The sequence below is a fragment of the Ochotona curzoniae genome, unplaced genomic scaffold, assembly GCF_017591425.1.
Source record: "Ochotona curzoniae isolate NIBS_2020 unplaced genomic scaffold, NIBS_Ocur_1.0 contig_4064, whole genome shotgun sequence".
NCBI classification, from domain to species: domain Eukaryota; kingdom Metazoa; phylum Chordata; class Mammalia; order Lagomorpha; family Ochotonidae; genus Ochotona; species Ochotona curzoniae.
In genome coordinates this window covers 3,708,124-3,732,963 of record NW_024466107.1, presented here as the reverse complement: position 1 = coordinate 3,732,963, position 24,840 = coordinate 3,708,124, and the positions used below count along the sequence as shown (strand labels likewise).

At 50.1% G+C, this 24,840-nt stretch overlaps 1 protein-coding gene across 1 annotated transcript; it reads right to left on the bottom strand.

Moving 5' to 3' along the window:
* Positions 1-1,271: 1,271 nt before the first annotated feature.
* SERPINB6 (serpin family B member 6) lies at positions 1,272-23,916 on the bottom strand. The gene is made up of 7 exons (XM_040984092.1): positions 23,849-23,916; positions 10,890-11,064; positions 9,120-9,272; positions 6,643-6,760; positions 5,167-5,309; positions 2,317-2,472; positions 1,272-1,825 (listed from the first exon to the last, which is right to left on the bottom strand). The coding sequence occupies exons 2-7, from the start codon at positions 11,052-11,054 to the stop codon at positions 1,421-1,423; spliced, it is 1,140 nt and encodes a 379-aa protein (XP_040840026.1). The 5' UTR covers positions 11,055-11,064; positions 23,849-23,916; the 3' UTR covers positions 1,272-1,420.
* Between the last annotated feature and the right edge of the window lie 924 nt (positions 23,917-24,840).

Genomic DNA, 24,840 nt, shown 5'->3' with positions numbered 1-24,840 from the left:
AATGAAGTGCAATTTAAAACCTATGAACTATTTGCTTCTGGAAATTTCCATCTAATCCTTTTAGACTGTTGCTGACGGACGTTGATGGAAGCTGCAAGTCAGGGAAGATGCAAACGCCGAGATTCTTTGCATTTATAATTTGTGTACTTTCAAGAGTGCCAGGAGAGGTGAGGCCTAGTCCTAATGGAATGTGGGCAGAGAAGCCAGGGAAAGGACAACATTTTCAGTGTAAACATATCCAGGTTGTTCACATCTCTTAGGAGAATTTATACTGCTGGGGAAGCTGGAACGTAGGTCTTCCCTTTAATGGATGGATTTCACAGTAATGACCATTTCTGCCTCTCAGAGTTTCAACTCATATTGGATTGCCACTGTGACTTTTCATCTGCTGATCTGTTACCAGCTATACGGTTGCCTAGTATCTGTAGCTAGCAACTAGGAAGGTGGGACTCCGGAACCTGCTGGTGGTGCCTAGAGTAGCAGGTGCCAAGTGTGGCTCAGACTCCTTTGTACATCCTACACTTGTGCCTGTCATGATCTTTCTAGCACCCAGCAACAGTTCTCATATTGTTGAATAGGCTGTCTGTATTCCTAGCCAGGAGCACAGGTGGCTGCAGAAACCTTAGTCACTCAGTGTCTTTCTCATGAAGGTGTGGTGATCTACATGGCTACAAAGGGAAGCCGTCTTATCTCTGCCCCCTGGCGGCCATGTGACATCTGCAGGGAGTGTGGGTAGGGTACCTCGGAATGCAAGTGTGCCTTACTGATTACCAAAAAGGCAGAAACACACATGGGGGGGGGGGGGGGACTCGTTTCTCACCCATTGCCTGCTCTAGCTTCCTCCCAGCAAGCTACCAACAAGCACATCAGAGTTGTAAAACACATTGCTTCTTGGCCTTTTGGCTAAGATCAAGTGCACAGTTCTAGAACACAGCTTTTCTCTGCTGAAGCTTTTCCAGAGAGCTGTCTCCCCTTGTAGCTCTCCACTGTACTCCATCAATAAAGACACAATAAGATGTCATTACCAGCGAGCAGAGAAGCAAGCCAAACAGCACAGTTCGTCCTGTGCCTACAGGAAGGCACGCACAGCTGTCTGCCCACAGTGCAGCCATTGGGTCTTCCAATGCTGCAGGATGTGGGTGACATCTGGTGATGTGGCTGAGCCCAGGAGCCAACGCTGACCAGCGGGCAGCAGAGAGGGTCAGTTCTGGGTGCCCGAAAACCATCTCACGTGAGAAGACACAGACACAGTAAAATTCAGAACCTGGGACTCCACGAGAGGCCTTTATTTTTAGACCGTCACCAGCATAAAGATAAGGTCACTTGGGGTACAGGCACATTGTGGAGTGTCGGGAAAAATGGGTTGGGGAGCAGAGAGGGGAAGCAGAAAGCTGTGTGCAGCAAAAGAGGCACCCCCCCTTCACGGAGAGGAGAAGCGGCCGCAGAAGAGAATTGCGTTGGTCTTGATGTGCTGGATGAAGAAGAGGAAGGGGTGGTCAGCGCGGAACTGGTTGGGGATTCTCGCACACCTCAACATCATGATGCCGGCAGTGGCAGCCGCAGCCTCCGTGCCCTCCTCGTTGACCTCCACGAAGGACTTGTGCAAGACCTTGGACAGGTGCAGGCTTCCTTTGGAGGACATTCCAGAGAAGTCTGCGCTGCCCTCCTCGAAGGCGTCCGTCATGCCCAGGCGGCGCAGAACATCTTCCATGTCATAATCCTCCTCCAGTTTAAACCGAGGCAGGTACACGTCCACCTCCTCTTCGTCCATCCTATCTGGCTTGGTCCATTCCACAAATCTCTCATAGGTGAGTTCTTTTTCCACCTGGAAGAGAGTGGGCGATTCTAAGACCTGGGGCAGATGTGGCCGACAGGGCCCAGTGCAACAGTGAGCATGACGCTCTACAGTGGAGACAACAGTGGACAGTGGTGCTGCCGGGAGGCCAGACTCACAGCTCTCCTTCTCTCTTATAACCCTGCCTTTCAAATCAATAAGCCAAAGAGTGGGAGCCTTGTGGCACAACGGGTAAAGCTTCCACTTGCAACACCAGCATCCCGCCTGAGCACTGGTTCAGGTCTTGGCTACTCTGCTTCTGATCCGGCTATATGGTGCTTGGGAAAGCAGAGGTGGGGCCCCGGCACCTGTATGGTAGACTCTGATGGACACCCTGGCTCCTGGCTTTTGTAACTATTTGGAGAGTGAGCAAGCAGGTGGAAGCCCTCTTTGCCTCTCTCTGTCTCCCTCTCTGTAACTCTGCCTTTGATATTACCGCCACCCCCAGGACGCCAGCACGGCCCCGTTGGCCTTCCCGTCACCTCTTTGAGGTCCATGTGCTCATCTGGAAGCATGATGATCATCTGCAGCTCCTTGCCCACATACGGGAGCATCAGAACTCTGGTGAATATCTCGCCTACGTAGGTGATTTTAAAAGTCGACTTCCTAAACATCATCTGCACGGGTTTCTCTTCATTCTGTAAAGGAAGGAGACAGATGTGAAATTCAAACCAGACCCAGTAGGTACACTGGATGAATCTAACAGAACAACATCTACCACACTAAGGTGTGAACCAACCAATGGCTATCTAGAACGATCTAGGAATTCTAGGCAAAATTCACACATTACCACACACACAGCCCACATTTGTTGCAGGTGCATCCCCAGCCAGAGTGTGGATGCCCCCAGACAGTGGCTACTCTCCTCCCCGAATCCTCTTGTGTCCCACTCTCCACCCCCACTCTGCTTGAGTCCCAACTTGCTGGAGTTTCTACAGTGTCCTGAGACAGACACAAGCAAAGCACTGTGCAGTCTCAAGTTCCCTGCTAGAGCACGGCACTCAGCATGAAGCGGAATAACCCAATATGCTTCGACTGTGGCTTTGCCATTGTTTTGTAACTCCCCTGAACCAGCCCTCAGCAGTGATGGCCTCCTTGCCCTTGCCAGACCAGCTTGCAGCTTATTTTCTCTATAACCAGGAAAGAGCTCTGTGGGACACCTGGTGGCTGTCACTCAGCTCTGCCACTGTGGGATGCAACGCGTAAATAAAGAAGCATGGCTGCGTTCCAGTTCCACTTTACTTAAAAGCATAGACAAGCGGGCTGGGCTGGACTCCAGCAGCAGCTGTCACCTACGGGCAATTTGGCCCTGCACCTGTCCAGTTCCCCCTCTCGTCTCATGGAAAAGAATTTGGTCTTAGTAACTGGATGCTTCACTGCATATATGACTGTGTAAGCAAAGTCCATTTCATCGAGAAATGAAGAAAATCTGCATCTGTACACATCCTTCCCCAACCCTGGGCTGGCACAGATAACAGTGGCAGCCCCATCTCTGCCTTTCTCAACCGCAGAGACAAGACGGCAATGCAGGATAGAACTGGTGCCCCAAAGCCTGGCTCCTGTGCCACACTGGCCCTGCCTCATCCACCCCAGACCTGCTGGTGACAGAAGTGACCTAGGTATTCTGTTACAGTCATGTGAAGTCCCAGTATACATCTTGGATGAATTTTAAGGAGAATTTTTTTTCCCCCAGGGAAAAGAAGATAGCTGGTTTTAGAATAAAATTTAGAAGAAAGTGTATTTTTTGAGCAAATGGAAGGTTCACATTCAAGTCGGCCTGGAAGATTTAACTTGGGGCCAGTGATTAAGAACACATTTTCATTGGTTGATCTGCTTTTGTGTCTGGACAAAGAGAACAAACCACTCGAGATGCCACAATCCCACACCACAGTGCCTAGGTTTGAGTCCCGTCTCTGCTGCAGAGTCCAGCTTCCTGTTAACATACACCCTGGGAGACAGCAGTGACGGCTCAAGCACTTGGGACCCGTCAACCATGTGCGAGACCTAAACTGACCTTCAGGCTCAAACCAGTCCCAGTTACTTTAGGCCTTTGAAGGGTGAACTAGCAGAGAGAAGATCTCTCTCTCTGCCTTTAAAAAGGAGAGGAGAGGAGAGGAGAGGAGAGGAGAGGAGAGGAGAGGAGAGGAGAGGAGAGGAGAGGAGAGGAGAGGAGAGGAGAGGAGAGGAGAGGAGAGGAGAGGAAAGGAAAGGAAAGAAAAAAGAAAAGTTTGAGCATAAGCCAAAATGGCTTGGATGCCCTTTGAGCTGAGAGCATCCCGTATCGGTGTGCCTAGGTTTGAGTCCCAGCTCTGCCTTTGATTCCAGCTTCCTGCTAATGTGTCCCCGGGGAGGCAGCAGGGGATGGCATCAGTACTTCTGTCACTGCCAGCCATATATAAGACCTGGACTGAGTGCTGGGCTCCTGGACTTGACTTGGACCAGCCCTAGCTGCCGCCAGCTTTTGTAGACAGTAAACCAATGAACTTGTCTGAACATGTGAATGAACCAGAATGTGTCTGTCGAATAAGTATGGATGAAAATAAATTGCAACATGTTTTAAAAAGCATTAATTGGATTGGACAAGTGAAAGATGAGGGCCATCGGCAAGGAACACACACAAAGCCCGGGGTGGCTGAGCTCAACCTCTCCTTTGTGCACTTGTGTTTGGACAACAGTATATATTCCTATTATCCTGCCTCTCCTGGCTGAAGATCACCTGCTGGTTCACATTTGCCAAGTGCCAGTCACATGCCAGCCATTCTCATGACAGCCCCCTGGCAGTCTGCACCCATGTGGCAGGTCCAGGGGAGGTGGGAGACCCATTCCTTCCACACACACAGCCTCCTGGAGACCAGGCAGGACTTGGGTAAAGGGTGCTGGATACCAGACCCCAAAGAGGACTATCCGAGGGCATCTTGGGGGGGCGGTGCTGGACAGCTGCTATGGGAAACAGAGAGCAATGGGCAGGATCCCCCACAAACAGCTTTGCACACAGTACAGCACAGCTCCGGAACTATATCCAGAACGTTCCAAAAAGCCAGGCAGGATGTCAGTTCATCATGGGAATGACACCATGAGATCAGCCCCACGGATAGAACCTGCTGCCGTGGCACGCGACAGCCTAGGGACCGGCAGCCGGGAAGAAGGCAGCCACGTTGGATGATACACAAAAGGGAATCAGGGTGACAGGAAGGCCCCCGGGAGCTGGGCTCCCTACGCAGTCTAGCACTCAGGTTACTCGCTCAGGTTACCTGAGGTTCTTGCATATTTCAGAACCCGAAGGGCAGCACAGGACCTCGCCTGAGCCCCTCCTGTTACCCCGCAGTACTCACCTTGCTGACTTTAAACGGCCTCTCCTGGGTACTCTCTTTGTCAAACTGTTTTTCCCAGTTTCCTTTGAAGTAGATGGCGTTCACCAGAACCAGCTTACTGGATGAATTCACTGAATTTGGTGACAGCAAATCTGTGATCTTATCTGAAAGGGAGAATTAAACAGTCAGCTGAGAAGTTTACTGATCTGTCTGCAGGCATGACATTTACAAGGTGTGATCTCTTTGAACAGTCAAGTCCATGGATGAAGGGCTTTGCTGCCCCTTAGATATAACAGCATATCTGTCTTTCAAAACACAGTGGTGATAACAGAAGAAACATCTGGGCTGGATGCGGTGGCCTAGTGGCTAAAGTCCCCACCTTGGACGCACTGGTTCTAATCCTGGCTGCCCCGCTTCCCATCCAGCTCCCTGCTTGTGGCCTGGGAAAGCAGTCAAGGACGGCCCAAGGCCTTGGGACCTTGCACCTGCGTGGGGGTTGGTGTTGTGGCATTGCAAGTGACACTGCTGCCTGTGATTCTATAGAGGCACTGGTTCAAGGCCAAGATGCTGGATTTCCAATCCAGCTCCTTGCTGGATTGGCCTGGGAACGCAGCAGAGGATAGACAAAGTGCTTGGGCCTCAGCATCCATGCAGGAAATCCAGAAAAAGCTCCTGACTCCTGGCTTCAAGCCTGACCTGTTCTAGCTGTTTCGTCCACTTGGAAAGTGAACCAAAGGATGGAAGATCCCTGTTTCTCCATCTAACTCTGCATTTCAAATAAGAGGAATCTTATCAAATAAGAGGAATCTCTTAAAAAGAGAAGAAAGAATTTTCGTTAGGAAAACTTCAATAAGAATCAGAGTTTGACCAGGTCTTATGAAAATGCATAACAGCGAGCACAAGGAGCCAGCGCTGTGGTATTGTGGGTCAAGACATCGCCTGTTGTGCTGGCACCCAAATAGGCACTCATCCAAGCGCTGCTGCTCTGCCTCCGATCCAGCTCCACGCCAAAGGGCCTGGGAAAGCTTTGGGAGGATGGCTCCAAGGCCTGGGCTCCAGCACCCTGTGGGAGACCTGGGTGACGCTCCTGGCTCCTGGCTTCAGATCAACTCCAGCTCTGCAGCTATTCGTGGGGGTGATTAAGCAGATGGAAGGGGTCTGGCCTCTCTGTTTCTGTCTCTCCCCGTAACTCTGCCTTTCAAATAAGGAAATAAATCTTTCAACACAAAACAAAAACTCTGGGGGCCGAGCTACACCCCCACATGCGACAGCTGGAGCTCTGCCATGGGAATCTTTACACTGTTTGTGCAAAGACAACGTGTGGATTGCTCCAGAAGAAAAGTGCAGAGTACAGGCCGACGAGAGCGGAAAGCTAAAGAGCGTGGCCGGGGACTGCACTTCCTTAGGGTCTGCAGGAGCAGCACCCTCCCCGTTCAGCCCAGCCCCTCTGACGAGAAGGCTCCCCCGCAGGCTGCCAAGGAGGAGCAGTCTGCCCACCTTCTGTCGTCTTGGCCACCCAGCTGTTGATGTGTTTCCTGCACTCTTCCGAGGCGGCCATGAAGTCCAGCTCTTCCAGCTCTGCTTGGTAGAACTTGCGGCAGGAATCTTTAAATGCCTGGGACACAGACAACTGGCTTAGTCACCTGGCTACAAAAATCGCCAACGCCAACTCGCTCCTTTATGATCCCAAAGCACAAAGTCAATAAATACTCTAGGATTTATCGATATGATTTCTATAGAAGCAGTGAGAATTAACCTAGACCCCAGCTTCTTGGTTTTCAGCTACATGTAATCTTTTTAAGTTTTCTTTTTAATTATTATTTTCCATGATACAGTTTTGTAGGTAAAGGGATTCCCCTTCCCCCTTCTTTTCCTCTCTTCCCTTTCCCCCATATTATCATAGTAGTATAGTCTGCTAGTAACAATTACAAGGTTAACATTCTGTTATTTAAGAATTCATGCCTGGGGGCCCGGCATAGCAGCCTAGCAGCTTAAGTCCTCACCTTGAACGCGCCAAGATCCCGTATGGGTGCCAGTTCTAATCCCGGCAGCTCCACTTCCCATCCAGCTCCCTGCTTGTGGCCTGGGAAAGCAGTGGAGGACGGCCCAAAGCCTTGGGACCCTACACCCATGTGGGAGACCTGGAGGAAGTTTCTGGCTCCTGGCTTCTGATTGGCTCAGCTCCCGCCGTTGTGCTCACTTGGGAAGTGAATCACTGGATGGAAGATCTTCCTCTCTGTCTCTCCTCCTCTCTGTATATCTGAGTTTGTAATGGAAATAAATAAATCTTTAGAAAAAAAAAAGAATTAATGCCTGCATGATGGCATTGTAGGTATGGGAAAAAGTCGGAAAACATGTTGTCAAGGTATATTTAACTATTTCATTGGGAGTCCTCCATCTATTCAGGAGTAGAGACACCTACTGCAACATAGCTTCACTTCCTGATATGCTAGTCTCCATCATACAGTTCATCTATGAGAATACATGCATGTATGTGTTCATCTATGTATCTATTTGTTTTGCATGAAGGTCGCTTTAGATCACAAAGAACATATGGTATGTGTTCTCCTTGGACTGGCTCACTTCACTGAGAATCGTGGTCCTCAGTATAAACTGGCCACAACCCAGAGCCCTCAGGAGTTGCTGTGCCCTTGAAGGGAATGGCTGAGGATCTGGAAGGTAACTGGGCCCAGGATGCAGGGACCGCAGGGAGTGGCCTCTTGACCAAGCCTGGCAGGTGGCGAGGAAGGGACAGCACTGCTGGCGTCAGGGCTCTCCCCAGCCTGCGGGACCACCGAGGCCACACAGGAGAGGAGCTCTGCACCAGCCCTTCTGCCACCCCTTGTGATCCTGGATGTGCTCTGAGACAGCGTTGTTCAAAACCATGCCCAGGTCTGAAGGTGCCTGAGACATAGCAAGGGCAGCCAGCAACAGAACCATTCTTGTCATTTTAATTAAGTGTTCCAGAATGTAAAAAGCTCCACATTCTAGGATAGGTCAACTGTGAACAACTCTCATAAACAGTCCAAACTGTTTCACTAATAAACCCTATGAAGTGATAACGATATTGGTGAACACATAGAGTATGCCATACCAAAGTAGGAAACTTGATGGAAAACAAATGGGTTGAAGGAACTTGCTTTGTAGCAGGCCAGTGTTGTGGCCAAGAGGGTTAAGCCACTACTTGTGACATCAGCAGCCAGTATCATGGTGCTGGTTCAAGTCCTGGCTACTCCACCTTCCACCCAACTCCCTGCTAGTGCACCTGAGAAAGCAAAAGAAGATGGCCCAAGTGCTTGAGTTCCTGCCACCTATATGGAAAACCTGGAAGGCATTCCAAGCACTTGATTTCAGTCTGCCTCAGCCCGGGCTGGTGCAGCCATATAGAGTGAACCAGCAGTTGAAAGATGTTTCTCTGTCATTCCAAGCATCAAATCATTTGAGAGGCAGATTTATATAGAGAGGAGAAATGATGAGAGAGAAAGAGTGCATAAGATCTTCCATCTGCTGCTCCCCAAATGGCCACAATGTCTGGAGCTGAGCTGATCTGAAGCCAAGAGCCAGGAGCTTCTTCCAGGTCACCTACATGAGTGCAGAGGCCCAAGGACTTGAGCTATACTCTACTGCTCTCACAGGTCATAGGCAGGGAGCTGGATCAGAAGTAGAGCAGTTGAGACACAAACTGGCACCCATATGGGATGCTGGCACTTCAGGTGGAGGATTAGCCTGCAAAATGATTACACTGATCACCATAGAAATAAATCTTTAAGAAAACTGACCTTTGGATACCTGCATTAGCTGCTTTATTTGCACAGCCAAAATGTACTCACAAGTGACCGAAGAAATTTTTGTTTATGTCATGCAAAGCAACACAACAGCACGTGAGCAGAGACCCAGCTGGACTGTCTACCTCCCTTGTATTCACACTGCCCAACCATCACCTTGCTCAGTCCAAACCAGCAAGGACAACTTACTGCAAGGAATTCCCAAGTCTGCTCCCCAAAGAGCCGGTTGGCCGTTCGAAGCAGGTACTGCGTATCGGGCCTGTTCACCTCGCTGAGAAGTGACTGGAAACCCTGGTGGACATCACCAGCTCCACCACCCTGGGTTTTAGTTAAAGAAAGTGCCTGCAGTCCAAGACACAATGAAAACACACAATTTTAGAAGATGAACACAACATGAAAATTCAGCCTCACAAGCATGCAGATGGACGTTCCGTTCAACCGATACAGGTGAAGACCCATCAACTACAGTAGCCTGGTGTCTGCCAAGCTCCCTGCCTGGGCCCTGTCAGCCCTGGTAAACGTGACCTTCCTTGGTCCAGGCTTGTCAGGCTCACGACTGGCGGCTGGGCTGCAAACAAAACTGCCAGGCAGACCACCAATGTGTGACGTGGGGGCTGCAGTCTGCCCTGCACTTGGGTCTGGGCCGGCTCTGGCCAGCAGAACTCAGCAGACACATCTGGACGTTTTAAAACAGCTGCCACACCTGCTCTCTTGTGTCTCAGCCACCATGGTGGAGGGAAGCCAAATGACCTGGCCACAGGGTCCCAAAGAAGGTCCCAATCCAAGGAGAGACCTGCCTGGAAGAGAACTAAAGTGCCAGACTTGAAAGAAGCTTCCTTGGATTCCCTTCCCAGCTTCCTGCTGAAACAGGAAGTGAGCCCAGCTGGCAACATGTTGAGCAGAACTGCCTGGCAGAGCCACAGATTCAGGAAAAAAAAATCCACCATTATTTACAGGTACTAAGTTTTAGGAGGATTTGCCTTACAGCAACAGGTGGTAGAGATCTGCCAAGATTTAAAAAAAAAAAAAACTTTTAAAACTAAGACATGGGGCTCTGGCTTTTCATCCAGTGACTGCAGTGTCTGCTCCACCGCCTGCTGCAGGCCAACCTGTGCCCCTCAAACTCCCCACGTTAAGAATCCTAATCCTTAGGGCTAGGGCAAGAGATCATTAAGTTAGAGTCAGATCTAATTTACTCCAACTGGGGCCCTTTTAAGGAGAAGAGCAAGGACCCAGACAGAGGCAGAAGAGGCCAATTCCGGGAGCAGGAAAGAGGTCTCTGGAGCGACCAACCCTGCCAACACCGTCACTGTGGATTTCGGGCAGTGCTATGAGACAGACGTGCCTGGGGCGTAAGACCCCCAGCAGGTGGTGCTTGTTCCACAGCACCTGCAGACCCCCCTACTTCCCAAGGGACCATGCACTATAGTTGTCTCGCCAGTCTCATTGTTACATGTCAGGTCTGTAGCAGACTGTCCCTCTAGTTCATGACAGTCCTGTTCTAAGACTCCCAGCCCAAGTCTGACTCCAGGAAGAAACGTGACTTCAGGGTTTGGGGAGGTGGAGAAGGCTAAGTACCATTAGGAGCTAGAGGGCCAACAGTGGGGGACAGGGGTAGCCTTTATAAGCCATACCTTTTAGTGTTTGAGTCCCAGACTAACAGAGGTGACAATCCCCAGAATATCAGAGGACTCATCAACCTGAGACGCACAACTCTTACAAACTCGGGTCACGTGGTGATGAAATTACCCACTCCTCTGAGTCAGACACACTATCTCTGTCCCCAGGGGACAGGAGTAAGCAGCATGTCCTTCCTTGTCAGCTCTCCACCCCTGCCCTATGGCCCTGTGATGTCAACCCACAGTTGCCATCAAGAGCAATCCCCCTAGGATTTGAAAATGTGGAGGATGTGACTGACACCCAACAGCATTTCCTGTTGCCCTCCATGACGTTCGGTACCTGGACCATCTGAGCTGCTGTGTTTCCCTTTGCCCCCATCAGGACCATGGCCAAGGTTGCGGAGATGCTCATGGGCGAGAAAAACACATTCTTGCCGCTGTCTTCACCCAGTGTTTTCAGGAGGGTCAGGGCGAAGGTACTGTTTGCTTCTGAGAGCGCCTCCATGATGGCAAGCCTGAAACAACATCCCCACCGATCAGTAGCATGTAGAGACGACTCTGTCTCCACCCTCACAATACTCACCTTGATGCCGTGGCTGCAAGCAGATGGAGCACACACAGTCATTTTGTGTGCTTCCAGTTGTAAATGGAAAAAAGCAAAAACAGAAGAGTTATGTCTGGAGATGATCCTGTCCTGTAGGGACTTGCATGCATGCTTGCCTGGATACACAAAGACAGATTGTGGGAGGAGAGGACTTCCTGGTTCTTACCTCATATCTGAATTCTCTGGTATGTTCTAGCGTATTATGGACATTGATTTCTATCATTCTAAGGTCATTCAAAATGATCGATTCTCTCATTTCTCCCATAATTTTTTTTTAAGATTTTTATTTGAAAGGTAGAGTCACAGACAGGAAAGAGACAAACAGAGATCTTCCATCCGCTGGTTCACTCTCCAAGTGGCCACAATGGTGAAGCCGAGCTGGTCCAAAGCCAGGAGCTCCTTCTGGGTCTCCCACATGGGTGCAGGGGCCCAAAGACTTAAGCCACTCTGCACTGCTTTCCCAGGCCATAAGCAGGGAGCGGGCTTGCAAGTGGAGCAGCAAGGATTCAAACCAGCACCCATATGGGATGCCAACACTGCAGGCAGAAGCTTATCAAAAGCCCCATTTCATAATGTTTTTATAATGTGGAAGAAAAGATCTCATAAGAGGTGACTAGAAGCCCAGTAATTCAAGGGGTTGGCATTGTGGCTAGCTCTAATTGGGCCACTGCCTGCGATGCCAGTGCCCCACATGGGAGGCTGTTCACTCCCAGTTGCTCTACTTCCTGTCCAGCTCCCTGCCAATGCCCCTGGGAAAGCAGTGGAGGACGGCCCAAGTGCTGGGGCCCCTGGAATCCACATGGGAGACCTGTGGGTAGCTCCTGACTTTTAGCTTTGGCCTCGCCCAGATCTGACTGTTGCAGCCATTTGCAAAGTGAACCATCCAATGGAAGATCTCTCTCTCGAATTCTTCCTTTCAAATAAGTGATTTAAAAAAGAAGAAAGAATTCAAACCACACAGCAGGTATAGAACAACCTTACAAAGAGCACCTTCTGCCCCTCAGTTCTCCTAGGAAACTGGGGTCTGTGGGAAAGCCCAAATGGGAGGCCATGCTCGGAGGAACCCCCACCCTGGCATTCCCGGGTCCTGAGCACTGAGGGCACCTGGCTGCAAGTCCCCCAAGACCCAGCCTCTTCTCCCAGCAGCCTGGGTGGCATAGGCACAGAGGTCGGGTGTCCGTAGCCCCTGTCGAGAAAGTTCCAGGAAGCCAGCAGGGCCGCCAGGGTGGAGATGAGCTGTCTTGTACGGAACCACTGACTCACAGTGACGGGGCGACAGGCCTGCAGACACCTGTTATCAGCTCCCCACTTTACAACGGGAAATGAAAAGCCCACACAGGCAAAGTGACGGAGTTCAGCTAAGGAGCAGACAGGCTAACTGGGGCCCGAGGAGCTGGCTTCTCAAGAACTCCTCAAGAAGTCATGGCTTCAGGACGTGCCTGAAGGAATGAGGGCAGAGAAAAGGAGATGGGAGACAAAAGGAGGAGGGAAGAAAGAAGGGCCTCGTTCAGCTACTACCTGGGCACCTGCATCCCATCTGAGAGTGCTGGTCCAAGTCCCGCAACACCACAGTTCCAGTCCAGCATCTTGCTGTTGTGCCAGGGAGGCAGCTGCTAGTGGTCCACATCCTTGGATTTCCCTTCCACTACTCAGGAAGCGATTGGGAGTGCCTTAGACTGTCTGTATTCCCGCTTACATGGGAGACCCAGCCTGGCCTAACCCTGGCTGTCACGGACATTTGGTAAACTCCTAGATGGAAGCTCTCTCTGTCACTCTGCCTTTCAAATAAATAAGATTTCTGCTTTGTTTTGTTTTGTTTTGGGGTGATTTTTGTCTGTTTGGTTTTGCTTCTAAGAAAATCCCAGTCACACAGGAACCCTGAACATACGGCAGAAGAAGCTGGCACAGCCAAGGCTGTGGAAACAGCACCTGCCTGTTCCAACATGCCACATCAACATTTGCCAAATTCCTGTGTCCCCTGTGAAAAACACCGCCATCTAAGACCTTCCCAATGGCTCCCCGAGCAATGGGTGGGGACCCACAGGGCAATAGGAGAGGGCGGCAAGAATGGGAGCCTCCTGCAGTGGACACCCAACTGAAGGACCTGCCAAGAGAGCCATCAAGTGCCAGGTCGCCAAAGGGGTGGCTGTGCTTGTCTGCATGAGGGTCCCAGAGAAGCCCAGGTGCTAATCCCCGGAACCCATCCATGTGTCCCGGAATGCCAAAAGGGATTTGGCAACTGGGATTCACACTGTTCAAACAGGAGATTGTTCTGGATCATTCCACAGACCTCTAAATGCAATGACAGATTTTCTTGTCACATGAGGGGATCAAGCTGGCAAAAGGAACATCACAGGGAGGTGCGCCCTGGACAAAATATGCTATTTGGGAATAGCCAAATGTTAAACTCCAGAATGACAATCACAGGCACACCCCAGGAGACCGGGCAAAGAGGGGAGTCCATGCAAACGGCTCTGAGCAAAGTTCGTGGATCAGAGGGGCTCACGGCAAGAGCCGGCAGGTGTTCGGTGGTGGAGACAGCTGCAGTTGGCCATCTGTCCTGACCCTGGTGCCTTGTCTTATCTGAAATACAACAGGGCAACAGTCCTGTTTAGGACAGACTCTTGATAGCTCTGTTTGCAAGGGGTGTGGGCACAAGAGCCCCTTCTTTCTGGTCCACTCTAACCCACTTTGACTAGGGATTTCCATTGCACATTGTCTCTGGGAGCAGAGATCCACACAGCCCAAGCAAGCAGGGTGAAGAATGAAGCTGGATGACTCTGCTGACCGTGAAGAGGACGGAAATTTATCCCAACTACAGTGCTACACATGGGGCTCTTGGGGAGTGACTAGGATGGGCGTCATCAGGTGGGAAGCCTCATCATCGGCTTCACTGAAACAGCGGGAGACATCAGAAGACACGCACGCACATATGCTGTGTCTCGCCAGGTGATGTTCTGTGACTGTCACCACAGGAGAGCTCCTGAACTGACTCCCCGCGAGCTCTTCTTCTTCATAAGGCATCCCAGCCTCGGGTGTTTTGTTATAGTAACTAAAGACAATGGAGCCTCAAAGAATGCAGCTATTCCCAACTGGAAAAAGGCCCAGAAAAAGATTCTCTTTTAGAAGCAGCCTGGCCCTGCAGATGTCCTGATTTGGGCGTCAGAGCATCGGTGAGACTGAATACAGACGTCTGGCCTCCCACAGGCTCAGACCATCAACATGTGCTGATGAGTGTGCAATCGCTTGTTACAGCCACCGCCACAGGAAACTCACAACATAAATTAACATACCTGTGTCAGTCTTACTAAATATTTTGCTTAACAACTGCTTTTTGTTCATTTTAAAGATCAGGTGGTGCTCAGGGTGCTCCCAGCTTGCCAAGACTTTCCATGCACGTCTGAGATGACTCATGGTTAATCAAAGTATAATAGAACAGACATGTTACTAAAGTTCTTCTGGATCCTTTGATGAGTGAAAAGCAACTCGAGAATTTTGCAGAGTCGTGGAAATATCAGTACAAAGGTAGCCGTGACATGAACCAAAGCTAAATTTTACCTGCTGTGTTCCTTTAGCCTCTTAGTCAGCTACCTATTCCTCGGCTTTCAGGAAGCACTGGGTAAAACCATGAAAGTGGAATGGAGAATTAAGAAGTGGCATCCCAAAGCGAGATGCGCCGTACTGCACATGTGCGACTCAAATGTCTGCCGACTCCTGGCCACGCTGGGTCTTTGGGGATATATGTGACATTGTCCCTGCCAGGCTCCTCAGCAAATGGAGAGAGGACAAGGTTGTTGCCAGTGCAGCTGACCCAGCATGAAGTCCTTCCAGCCAAGGTCCAGGACCAGGAACCACCAGCACACATCACCCCCTAAATGCTGAACGATCCTCAATTCCAATGGAACTGCCTTGCCAACAGAGGCCGTTAGTGGAGCTCTCTGTCTTTAGTAAGGCCCTAGAGTTGCTAGTTTCAGGTGCTACCGTTCTGGTAATAACCTCGGAGAAGACAGAGCTAGCTGTCCTCCTCTCCCCACCTAGGCACAGCTGTCAGGTGAGCACATCTGGCCAGCTCATAGTACACCCTCTGGGGCAGAAACCAGGGTATAACTTTATCATCATATCAGAATGAATTCATGCTGCAAGACCTGATTTCTGGCCTGAACCCCCTCCCAGCATGAGGAAGGGAACACACCTGGTAACCCTTCCCTTTTATCTCTCATTTTCAATAATCATTAACATCAAGTGCAGAACAAAGAGCAAAAATTGTAGGTCAGTTGTCAAAGCCCACAGTGAGTTCAGAAGTAACGTTCCACCTTCCTGTAGGGCGTGGCTGCTGATAGCCACGGAAAATAGAATGATATCTATGTCCTGTATAAAAAAAAAGTTAAAAAATAACTACATCAAAAAGACAATTCAGTGACAACATGGGGGTATATCCAAGGGACGCAGGATAATCTATCGGTGGGAATCAATTAGCACACCGAGTAGCCACTCCTGGGAAAGGTCCTTAAATTGGAAAGAGAATGTGCCTTCTCCTCCAGGAAGGCAAGAACCACCCACTGGGGCAGCAGCCATAGAGCAGAGCTGCCGGCCAGAGCTGGTGGCCTGCGGTCACGGCTCTGCCAAGGAAAATGGAACTCAGGAAACCTAAGAAGGGAAAGTATCAGAAAGGAGATAAAATGAACCTGCTTAGCAAACCATGCGATTGCCAGGATGAATCAGTGGAACACCCTGAAAAACTGCTCAGAGATGACAATAAAACGAGGCCCAGATAAAGTTAAAACTGTGCAAAGGACACCAGCACACTTACAAAAGGAAAAATAACCAAGGGGGGAAAAAAAAGTATTATACAAAAAAGCTTGAACCTCAGAGAAAATAACAAATATCAATTTTCTGGACATACAATGCACCACACCTTACATTAGCACTTTTCTTGAAACATTTTACAAACCTGTTGGGTAGGCGTTGTCAGCCCCTACATTGTGTGTGTGTGTGTGTGTGTGTGTGTGTGTGTGTGTGTGTGTGTGTGTTTGAAAGGTTTTGAGAGAGATATGGAGAGGCAGAGATCTTCCATGTACTGGTACACTCCTCAAATGGCCACAACAGCCAGAGCTGGACTGGTCCAAAGCTAAGAGCTTCATCCAGGTCTCCTATGTGGGTGCAGGTGCCCAAGCACTTTAGCCATCTTCCGCTGCTTTCCCAGGCACATTAGCAGGGACTGGCAGGAGAGAAGCTGGGACTTACGGGGTACTGTCACAGGCAGCAGCTGTAACAACACGGCCCCCAAATAACCCTTAGCTATCCAAGCCGTTTTGTCTCTAGAGGTCATGCACCTAAGAAGTAGCAGAGTCAGGGCCACAGACCAGATCTGTCTGGTTATCCCTTAGGGAATGTGACACACAGACCTTCCTTTAAGATGAGTGAGAGGAAGTAAATGAAAGATAGCTTTTTGAAACATGAACTTCACAAACACAAAACCCACTCATTCCCAGCACTGACTAAAGGATCACATCCCTTCCTGTACAGGCAAATCATACTGTGAGCTGGAATGTTCCTACTTCTTGAGTAGACCTTGGAATTATATACAAAACACAAATAAGATACAAGAATGTAGGAACAGGCGCTAGCCCGGTGGTTACGACGCCCACATTCCACATGGGAATTGCCTGGGTGCAGTCCCAGCGCTGCCCCACCCGATGTTCCTGCTGCTGCTGCGAGGCAGTGCGACTGGGTCCCAGCCACCTGGACTTTATTCCCAGCATGGGAAGTGAACCAGCAGTTAATAAATGAAAAGGAATAAATGAGAAATGAAGAAAGAAAGATGCCATGGAGACATCCACTACATGTGAATATATATATATGTATATATATATATATATATTAAAAACCCTTGATCTGTGAGAACTTAACCAAAGATAAAATTCTCAGTTACTAAACAAAACACTATGCAAAAAAAACTATGGCCAAAGAAAATATTCCAATGCCAACAACAAAGAGTAAGTCACATTCTGTCACATTCGTGAAAGAATATTCACAGAAGCATTCATTTTTAAAAAGCACAGTGATATAAAAGAAATGTACAGAATTTCATAGCGAAAGAAAAACATAAAATGATAATGCAACTTAATCTCATCTATGTAATTTGGAAAGACAGATGTGAGTCTAATTAAAAGCATACTACATACTAACTGCATACTGATAGCCCTAGGTCATTTTAATTTGTGTTTTTTTTTTCAAGATCTTCACATTTTCTATAACACACTGCGCAAAGCAATCACTTGCAATGCCTTTCTCCTCCAGTGTTTCGCTTCTGCATCTAAATACTGTGTGTATGCTGCTTCAGACCTAACTGCCGACCGCTGAGCTAATTTGGGGTTCTGGGTAGGTTTCTATGCTGCTCCCCTCTTCCTTCTGCAGGAATCCCCTGGCTCTGTACCAGCTGTAAGTGCTCAGCCAGGGGTGCAATGGGAACCCATTTCCTTCCTTCATAGAATACTGCTTTCCTTGCACACATATTACCGCTCCCTTGCTCCTTTGGTTCTCTATATATCTGTGGCAACATTCCTCCAGGGGCTCTGTGGCTCAGTCAAACCCTTTCATTTTCTCAGAGCTCAACCTGCCAGCCCCAACTTGCTCTTGCACCTGCTGTAAGAAACACCTAAGAGGGCTGCTTGGTACTCTAACACACCTGGGCGTTCTAACATAGGATTGCAGCAGTCCCAACCAGCATCTTAACCACTCAGCTACAGTCCTGCCCCAACACCGATTATACTTTAATGTCACACTTCCAATGCCTTGCACACCTTTTAGAGCAAACTTACCAATCTCACAAACAAATTTAAGGAAATATTTGAACTTCTATTTATCTGATAAATACAGGCTCTAAAAGCTAATAACTCCATCTCTCCCAAAATTTCCAAACATGCTTAAAGACACAGAAAACAGTACAGTGATTTTAAAACATTTCTACGCTGTACTTAATCCAACCAAAGGAACTAATGTCACATACTTAATTTATATTTGGTGTGTCCCTGAATGCCTTTCCTACAGTAATAGGATTGCTCACTCTAATGATTTCCTGAGGTTAATCTAAACCGTCCCTCTTCATAGAAACAAGAGGGTGGGACTACCTGATTCAGTCACTGTCCCACCCCAGCTGCCGCTGACCTATGGGACTCACTCTGCAGATAAGCACATTCGACATGATGGGCAATTTCTAGCTTCACCTTCACTGGGATGTTGTAAAGCCTTGGCCCAATACCAAGTTTCAGTTCCTTGTGGCCTAGCATCTTAAAATAAAATATGAGGTTTTTTTTTCCATCTGACTTGCAGAGTTCCGAATTCTATCAAGTAGGTTAACACTGAGCCTTAATTTTAGGAGTCTAAATTGGGTTTGTGGAACTCTTAAGCTTGTAGACAAAGGAACTGGAAAGAACCACTTTTACACAGCAATCCTAGATGCAATGCAAGCGTTGTTGGGTTCCTTTGTGTCCTTTTACTTATTACTTTGAGAGAAACAGGAGATCTCCCTTCTATCGTTTCCTTCCCAAATGCCAGCACTGGCCACGCTATGCCAGGCTATGCCAGGAGTCTGGAACAGGGACCCAAGTACTGGTGCCATCATCTGCTCTTTCCCAGGTGTGTATGCGTTTCGGGTAGCAGGATTTAGAATGGAGACAGGATGCAAATGCAGACCTTGAGTGTGAGAAGTGGGCATCCTTACTGCCAGGCCGACACCTTGAGCGTGAGAAGTGGGCATCCTCACTGCCAGGCCGACACCTTGAGCGTGAGAAGTGGGTATCCTTACTGCTAGGCCGACACCTACCCTGCTGGTGCCTTGTCAAAGCTCACCTCGCTTGCCTTATCTGAACCGATTAACGAACTCAGGCTTTTTATCAATAGTTCAGCAAACTGATGCTTGCTTCCTTCTTAGTGCCCAAGGTGTCTTAATGTGGCGAGGATGATTCTTCACAAACCACTGCCTTTTTCTCCAAAGTCTCAAATACTTGTTGTATGGCAACAATTGGGATGTATAGGCTCAATGAAGCTGTTTTTTTAGAACAAAGAGTTAGCATCAGTCTTGTGATTTCTTTTCATGAAGGGGAGTTTAAAAAAACTCAATAGCAGATGAGTTTTGGTACTATCTGAAAATACTGCCATCATCGTTGGGCACATCAGGGGTAGAAGCTGCCCATGTATCATGCTACACATTAGATAGCAGTTTCAAGGTCTGATGCACCTGCTCTCCTAAAGCAGGCCTTGACGCAGAGGCGTTCCTCTGGGCTACAGCTACACCACACATCTGTCTCCACATACAGGTGCTACTTTGCCAGTGTCAGCAGCCACATGATCCGCCACCACAGTGCCACTGTGGACTCACTGCTCTGTGGTGCGTGGCACAGCTGCCTCTTCCAAGATACCCCTTTGCCACTGACCTTTATGTTGAAGCCTGCTACCCCATCTTCCAGTGTCCCGTCTTGTGATGGAACAAATTGTCCCCTTTCTAAGACAGATCATGCCATGCACCCCACTCTTCTGGAGCCTCTCAAATATCATCCCTAACCCCTGATTTCAGAAACGTCCCAGGGGCATCTTCTCTGGGACCCCCATTTCTTCATTCTGCCAGGCATTGGCTGCCCTCTCAGTCCAGCAGCGTCAGACAATTTCCTTGTCCATCAAAGTGACCCTTTGTTCTTTTCCTGCGCGTCCTATCAGTCAGGTGCATCTGAGGCTTTCCCAACCTTCTTCCTTGCAGGCCACAAACAGAACACGCCCATCTCTGGCAATTTGGGATGAGGCCGGTCACCACAGAAGCAACTGGGTTAGCTCTCCAGCCCCCCGATCGCCCCTCCAGAGACCCCGACTACAGAGTGCCACTTGTTAGAAGTCTGGCCTCTGATTTTCTTCCTTTTTTGCATTTTTCCACCACAGTGGCATTCTGTTCTAGTTTCCAGAAAATGGCTGTGACTTTCCCTTCCAAATGTTCTGCTGATCTGGGGGATCTTCTCAGCAAGTGTAGTTTCAGCGTGCAAGGAGTCTTATTCTCCGATATGCCTTCTTTACAGTCTCAGGCTGTGCACCCTTACAGGATGTCAGCGTCAGTTCCACTGAGTCGACTTCTGCACCCTGCGTTGTATTTGTCGCTGTGGTTGGTGTTTGCTTTTCTATCTGTTGATCTCTGTCTTCCATATCTAGGTTTCCCAGAACCACCTGACAACCCCTGGGTGTCAGCCCACGTTTAAGAAAATACAAGGGTCCAGGGTAGTGGCTCGATTGGCTAATCCTCCCCCTTCAAATGCCGGAATCCCATACGGGCGCAGTTTGTGTCCTGGCTGCTCCACTTACCCTCCAGCTCCCTGCCTGTGGCTTGGGAAAACAACAGAGGACGGCCCAAAGCCTTGGGACCCTGCACCCATGTGAGAAACCCGAAAGCAGCTCCTGGCTCCTGGCTTTAGACTGATTCAGCTCTGGCTGTGGCCTTTTGGAAGTGAACCTACAAATGGAAGATTCTCTCTCTCCTCTCTGTAGGTCTGCCTTTCTAGAAGAGGAAAGGGAGGAAGAAAAAAAGAGAAAAAAAACAAGAAAGAAAATACATCATCTGACAGAAGATCTTTCTGCTGTCTCTCCTCCTCTCTGTATATCTGACTTTGCAATACAAATAAATCTTTTAAAAAAGAAAAAAACACTGGTGCAAATTCAGGAGTGTGCAGGACACGTCAGCCAGGTACTTCATTGCAGTGCAGCAGGGCTCAGGGGTCAGCACTGGCCACTGGGAGGGCACTAGAAGCAGGTGGATAGTCACGGGGGTGGGGGGTTCCACTGGTTCCACCACCCCCTCATTTCAGCCCTGCCAGCTGCTACTGGGATGTTTTTCCTCTGTGCATACTGAACACCCTTTTCTAAACATTTTCCCCTCTCTACCCGAAAAATCTGGCGTCCTTCATCCTCCACTGTCCTTCGTGATTTAAAAGGCTCCTGGACCAGTGCCTTACGTAGGAGAGAAAGTCATTAAACACAAATGGCTATAAATACGTAAACCATTTGGTGATTAGAACAACATTTGAATACAAAAAGCTGTATTTCTTCAGTTATCTTGTCCCTCTTTTAATTGCAGAACGCACGCCCCCGCATGGAGCAGAGTTTGTTGAAAACCTCATTTGTCTTGCAACTTGCTTTTGAAAGTAACTGGCCACTAAACAGAATCATAATGCAACTTTCACTTTCACTTTACAATAAAATATAAATCCTAAACAATCACTTATGAAAAGATCAAAGAGGTTCAAATCCCCAACAGGATTAAAAACGTTGCAGTGTACTGCTTACTGAGAGTGATGCCAGAGCCATCCACTGAGTGTGTCAGACGCGACCTCAGTGCCTAGCATGTGCCTGCTTCTGCAGCTGCTGTAAATAACACAGCAAGTGCCTTCACACATATAAATTCACAAGGGAAAAAAATCAAGGTATATTCCTGAATTATTTACTGCTTTAAAAACAGCATTTCTGGGGTTGCTGTGATGGTTCAGTGGCCGATCCTCTGCCTGAAAAAGCCAGCATCCACATGGGTACCGGTTTGAGTCCCGGCTGCTTCACTTCCCATCCAGCTCCCTGCCTGTGGCCTGGGAAAGCAGTGGAAGATGACCCAGAGACTTGGGACCCTGCACACATGTAGGAGACCCAGAAGAAGCTTCTGGCTTTGGATCGGCTCAGTTCTGGCCATAGTGGCCTTTTGGGGAGTGAATCAGCAGATGGAAGATCTTTCTGTCTTTCGTCTCTGTAAATCTACCTTTCCAATTGAACAAATTACCAGCGTTTCTTTTAAAAATAAAAAACAATATTTAATCCAGGACTGTGATATAAAAGTTGTATTAATGAATGATTTTGTGAATTTTTGAAGCATATTTACCCCAGGATCTTCTGTCCCCCAGAGCGTCACCGGGGACAGTGGGGAGGTCATGTTCACCACTGATGGAGTCATAACGCTTTTCAAGGGGTCATTACTTAATAGTGCTTCTCTACTTCTTCAGTTAAGGGTGCCTTCACCTCCCAGACAATCTGATCACACAGACATTGGCTCCATGGCCACACGTGTCCCTGCTGTGTCCTCACCCTGGTCATCTCGTGGAGGCTACCTGAGGGTGTGTCTGGGGCTACATGCCCGAGTGTCCATGTGGATAACTGTTCCACACATACGTAAGAAGAGGAATTTCCTTTTTCTGGAGCCTTAGCCTAATCCCAGGTCCAGCAAACTGTGAAATCGATGGCATGGGGGCCACAGGATCATGAGACCGTACACATGATACAGAAAGGAATCCTGATTCTGCAATCCTAAATTTCACTATACAGTTACCAGTCCAAGTTAACTGTAACACCGTTGAGTTGTAATGGAACATCCTGGGCTATAATTGGCCTTACACAATTTTTAAAAATTGAGTTTGCGTGGCCAATGGTCGACCACCATGCATCTGTCCTATGTGATGGCCGCAAGTCATGGGGCGCAGTGACTCAGGGGTGACAAGGAAACACTGGCCCACGCATGCTGCCGTTAGCCATCACACCTTAACCACAGGGTGGGATTCCCGGCCCAGCATCACACCTGCTCCTGCAGGGCCTGAAGTCACACAGGATTGAGTCCTAAAGGACCCAGCTGCCCTCCAGCCTGGACGTCCCAGACAACATACGAAGATTCATCTCCCATGTTTGCGCTTTCCAAAGTTCAGCATTAAGGGACGGGGGTGGGGGGGGTGGAAAGGAGGAAGAAACTTAAATAGAAACTTCAAGTTACACCCAAAACCCAGATAGGGTGGAAATTTCTTCCAGGTCCTTTCAGCCTGGAAAATACCAAACCTTGGCTCATTTTGCCTGCCGTGAGTTAAGACACACACACACACTCACATACATACATACATGTACACTTATGTTTGCACAAACACATAAAAACAGAGCTGTTACGGAGAGATCTGCAATGACTGTCGCGGTTTATCTGCGCAGACCTGAGGGATTCACCTGTATACTGAGGGAAGGTAACACCGACCCCCTTCGCCTCTCTCTACCTGCAGCTCCCCGGGGTCCCCAACGCCCAGCGTCACCAACCCGCGCACATCCCTCTGGGTCACCCGCAGCCAGGAGCGGCCAGAGCTCTGGGGCTGAAAGGGGGCGTTACCCACCATCGCTGGGTGGGCAGGGGGCCACCTGCGGCTGCGGGGTGGGCGGGGGTCGCTGAGGGGCCGGCGGGGATCACCTGTGGCCCAAGAGCCAGGCGCAGCAGCCCTGAAGACTCGACGCCGCCCCCATCCCGCGCCGCTGGGCTGGCCGCCGTTTCCCCGGCGCGCCGGGGCTGGGCCTGCACGCCCCAGATCCGGGCGGTTCTCGGCGTCACGGGGCCCCGGCCCGCAGGCCCAACAAACACGAACTCACCCGCGGCCGCCACCGGGCTCCAGGAGGGAACCCGAGCCGGGACGCGCCCTCCCATCCCCCGCCCCACGCACGGGCCTGCCCGGGGTCACGGCTGTGCGCGGTGGTCACGCCCCGCTTCCCGGCGCGCCCAGATCCCCGCGTCCCAGGCCCACGCACTTGGCCCAACGTCGGTGCAGCCCTGCTGGGCCTCCCAGTCCCTCCCGCGGCGCCGTCCGGGAGTTGGAGTGGACAACCGACCCCCGCGCGCGCCCCCGTGGCGGCCCCACTCACAGGCACCTTACCCGCAGTCCCCGCGACAACGGCCGGCAAGCAGGACCGCGCAGCGGCGATGAGGCGTCAGAGCCGCCCTGGAGCCTCAAATACCGGCGGGGCAGGCCTGCGGGCGGAGCCGGGGAAGCCAGCCAAGGAGCAGCCCGCCCCGGAGCGGCCCTCGCCCAGGGCGGGGCAGGAAGGGCGGCAGGAGGCAGAGGCTCCAGGTGCGCGCAGGTACGCGTGGGTCCCCGCACCCTTGCCGGCCACCTGCGCCTCTGCAGGCTCCAGCACCAACCCAGCCCGCCAGCTGCACCAGCAGGGAGGGGGAGCCGGAAGTTTTCCACCAGGAGGCACCTGAGAGTCCGCCTCTTCCCATCCTCTCAAGATTCCAAGGCGCCTCGGGGATCGAACCTGTACCAGATCCCGGCACTGGGGCTTATACTGGACGGTGAGAGCAGAAATGAAAAAGGAGCAAGGGCCGCGCAGGACCTCAGTGTCCACACACTCCAGGAGTGAGTCCTCAGGGTACTTTACCTTAAACGAGTGGGAAACCCCGTCTGCTTTCCGGGAGCCCTCTCGGGCTGTTACGGGGTTGCTACGCAGGCTTTGAAATGAGCTCAAGGGTCAGCGACTCCTGTGGGGACGGGTTCAAGTCCCAGCTCCACCACTCCCCATCCAACCCCCTGTTACGGAAGACAGTCTGCAGGCTTGGCCCCTGCGACAGCGTGGGAGACCCTGAGGAGCCTCCTGGACACGCCCTGGCCACTGCAGCCATTTGGAAAGTGAACCAGGCAATGCAGGTTTCTCTGTCACTCCCTCTCTCTGTAGCTCTGATTTTCAATATGAAATTTTTTAAAGGATTTATTTTTATTACAAAGTCAGATATACAGAGAGGAAGAGAGACAGAGAGGAAGATCTTCCACCCAGTGATTCACGCCCCAAGTGGCCACAATGGCCGGTGCTGAGCCGATCCAAAGCCAGGAGCAAGGAACGGCTTCCAAGTCTCGCACACAGGTGCAGG

Excerpts from the sequence above, each read along its gene's own strand:
- SERPINB6 (XM_040984092.1), bottom strand. The coding sequence starts at position 11,054 with ATGGAGGCGCTCTCAGAAGCAAACAGTACCTTCGCCCTGACCCTCCTG. Across the intron at positions 6,761-9,119 it reads AGACTTGGGAATTCCTTGCA|GCATTTAAAGATTCCTGCCG; the intron begins GTAAGTTGTCCT and ends TCTGTGTCCCAG. Across the intron at positions 5,310-6,642 it reads GGTGGCCAAGACGACAGAAG|ATAAGATCACAGATTTGCTG; the intron begins GTGGGCAGACTG and ends TCTCCCTTTCAG.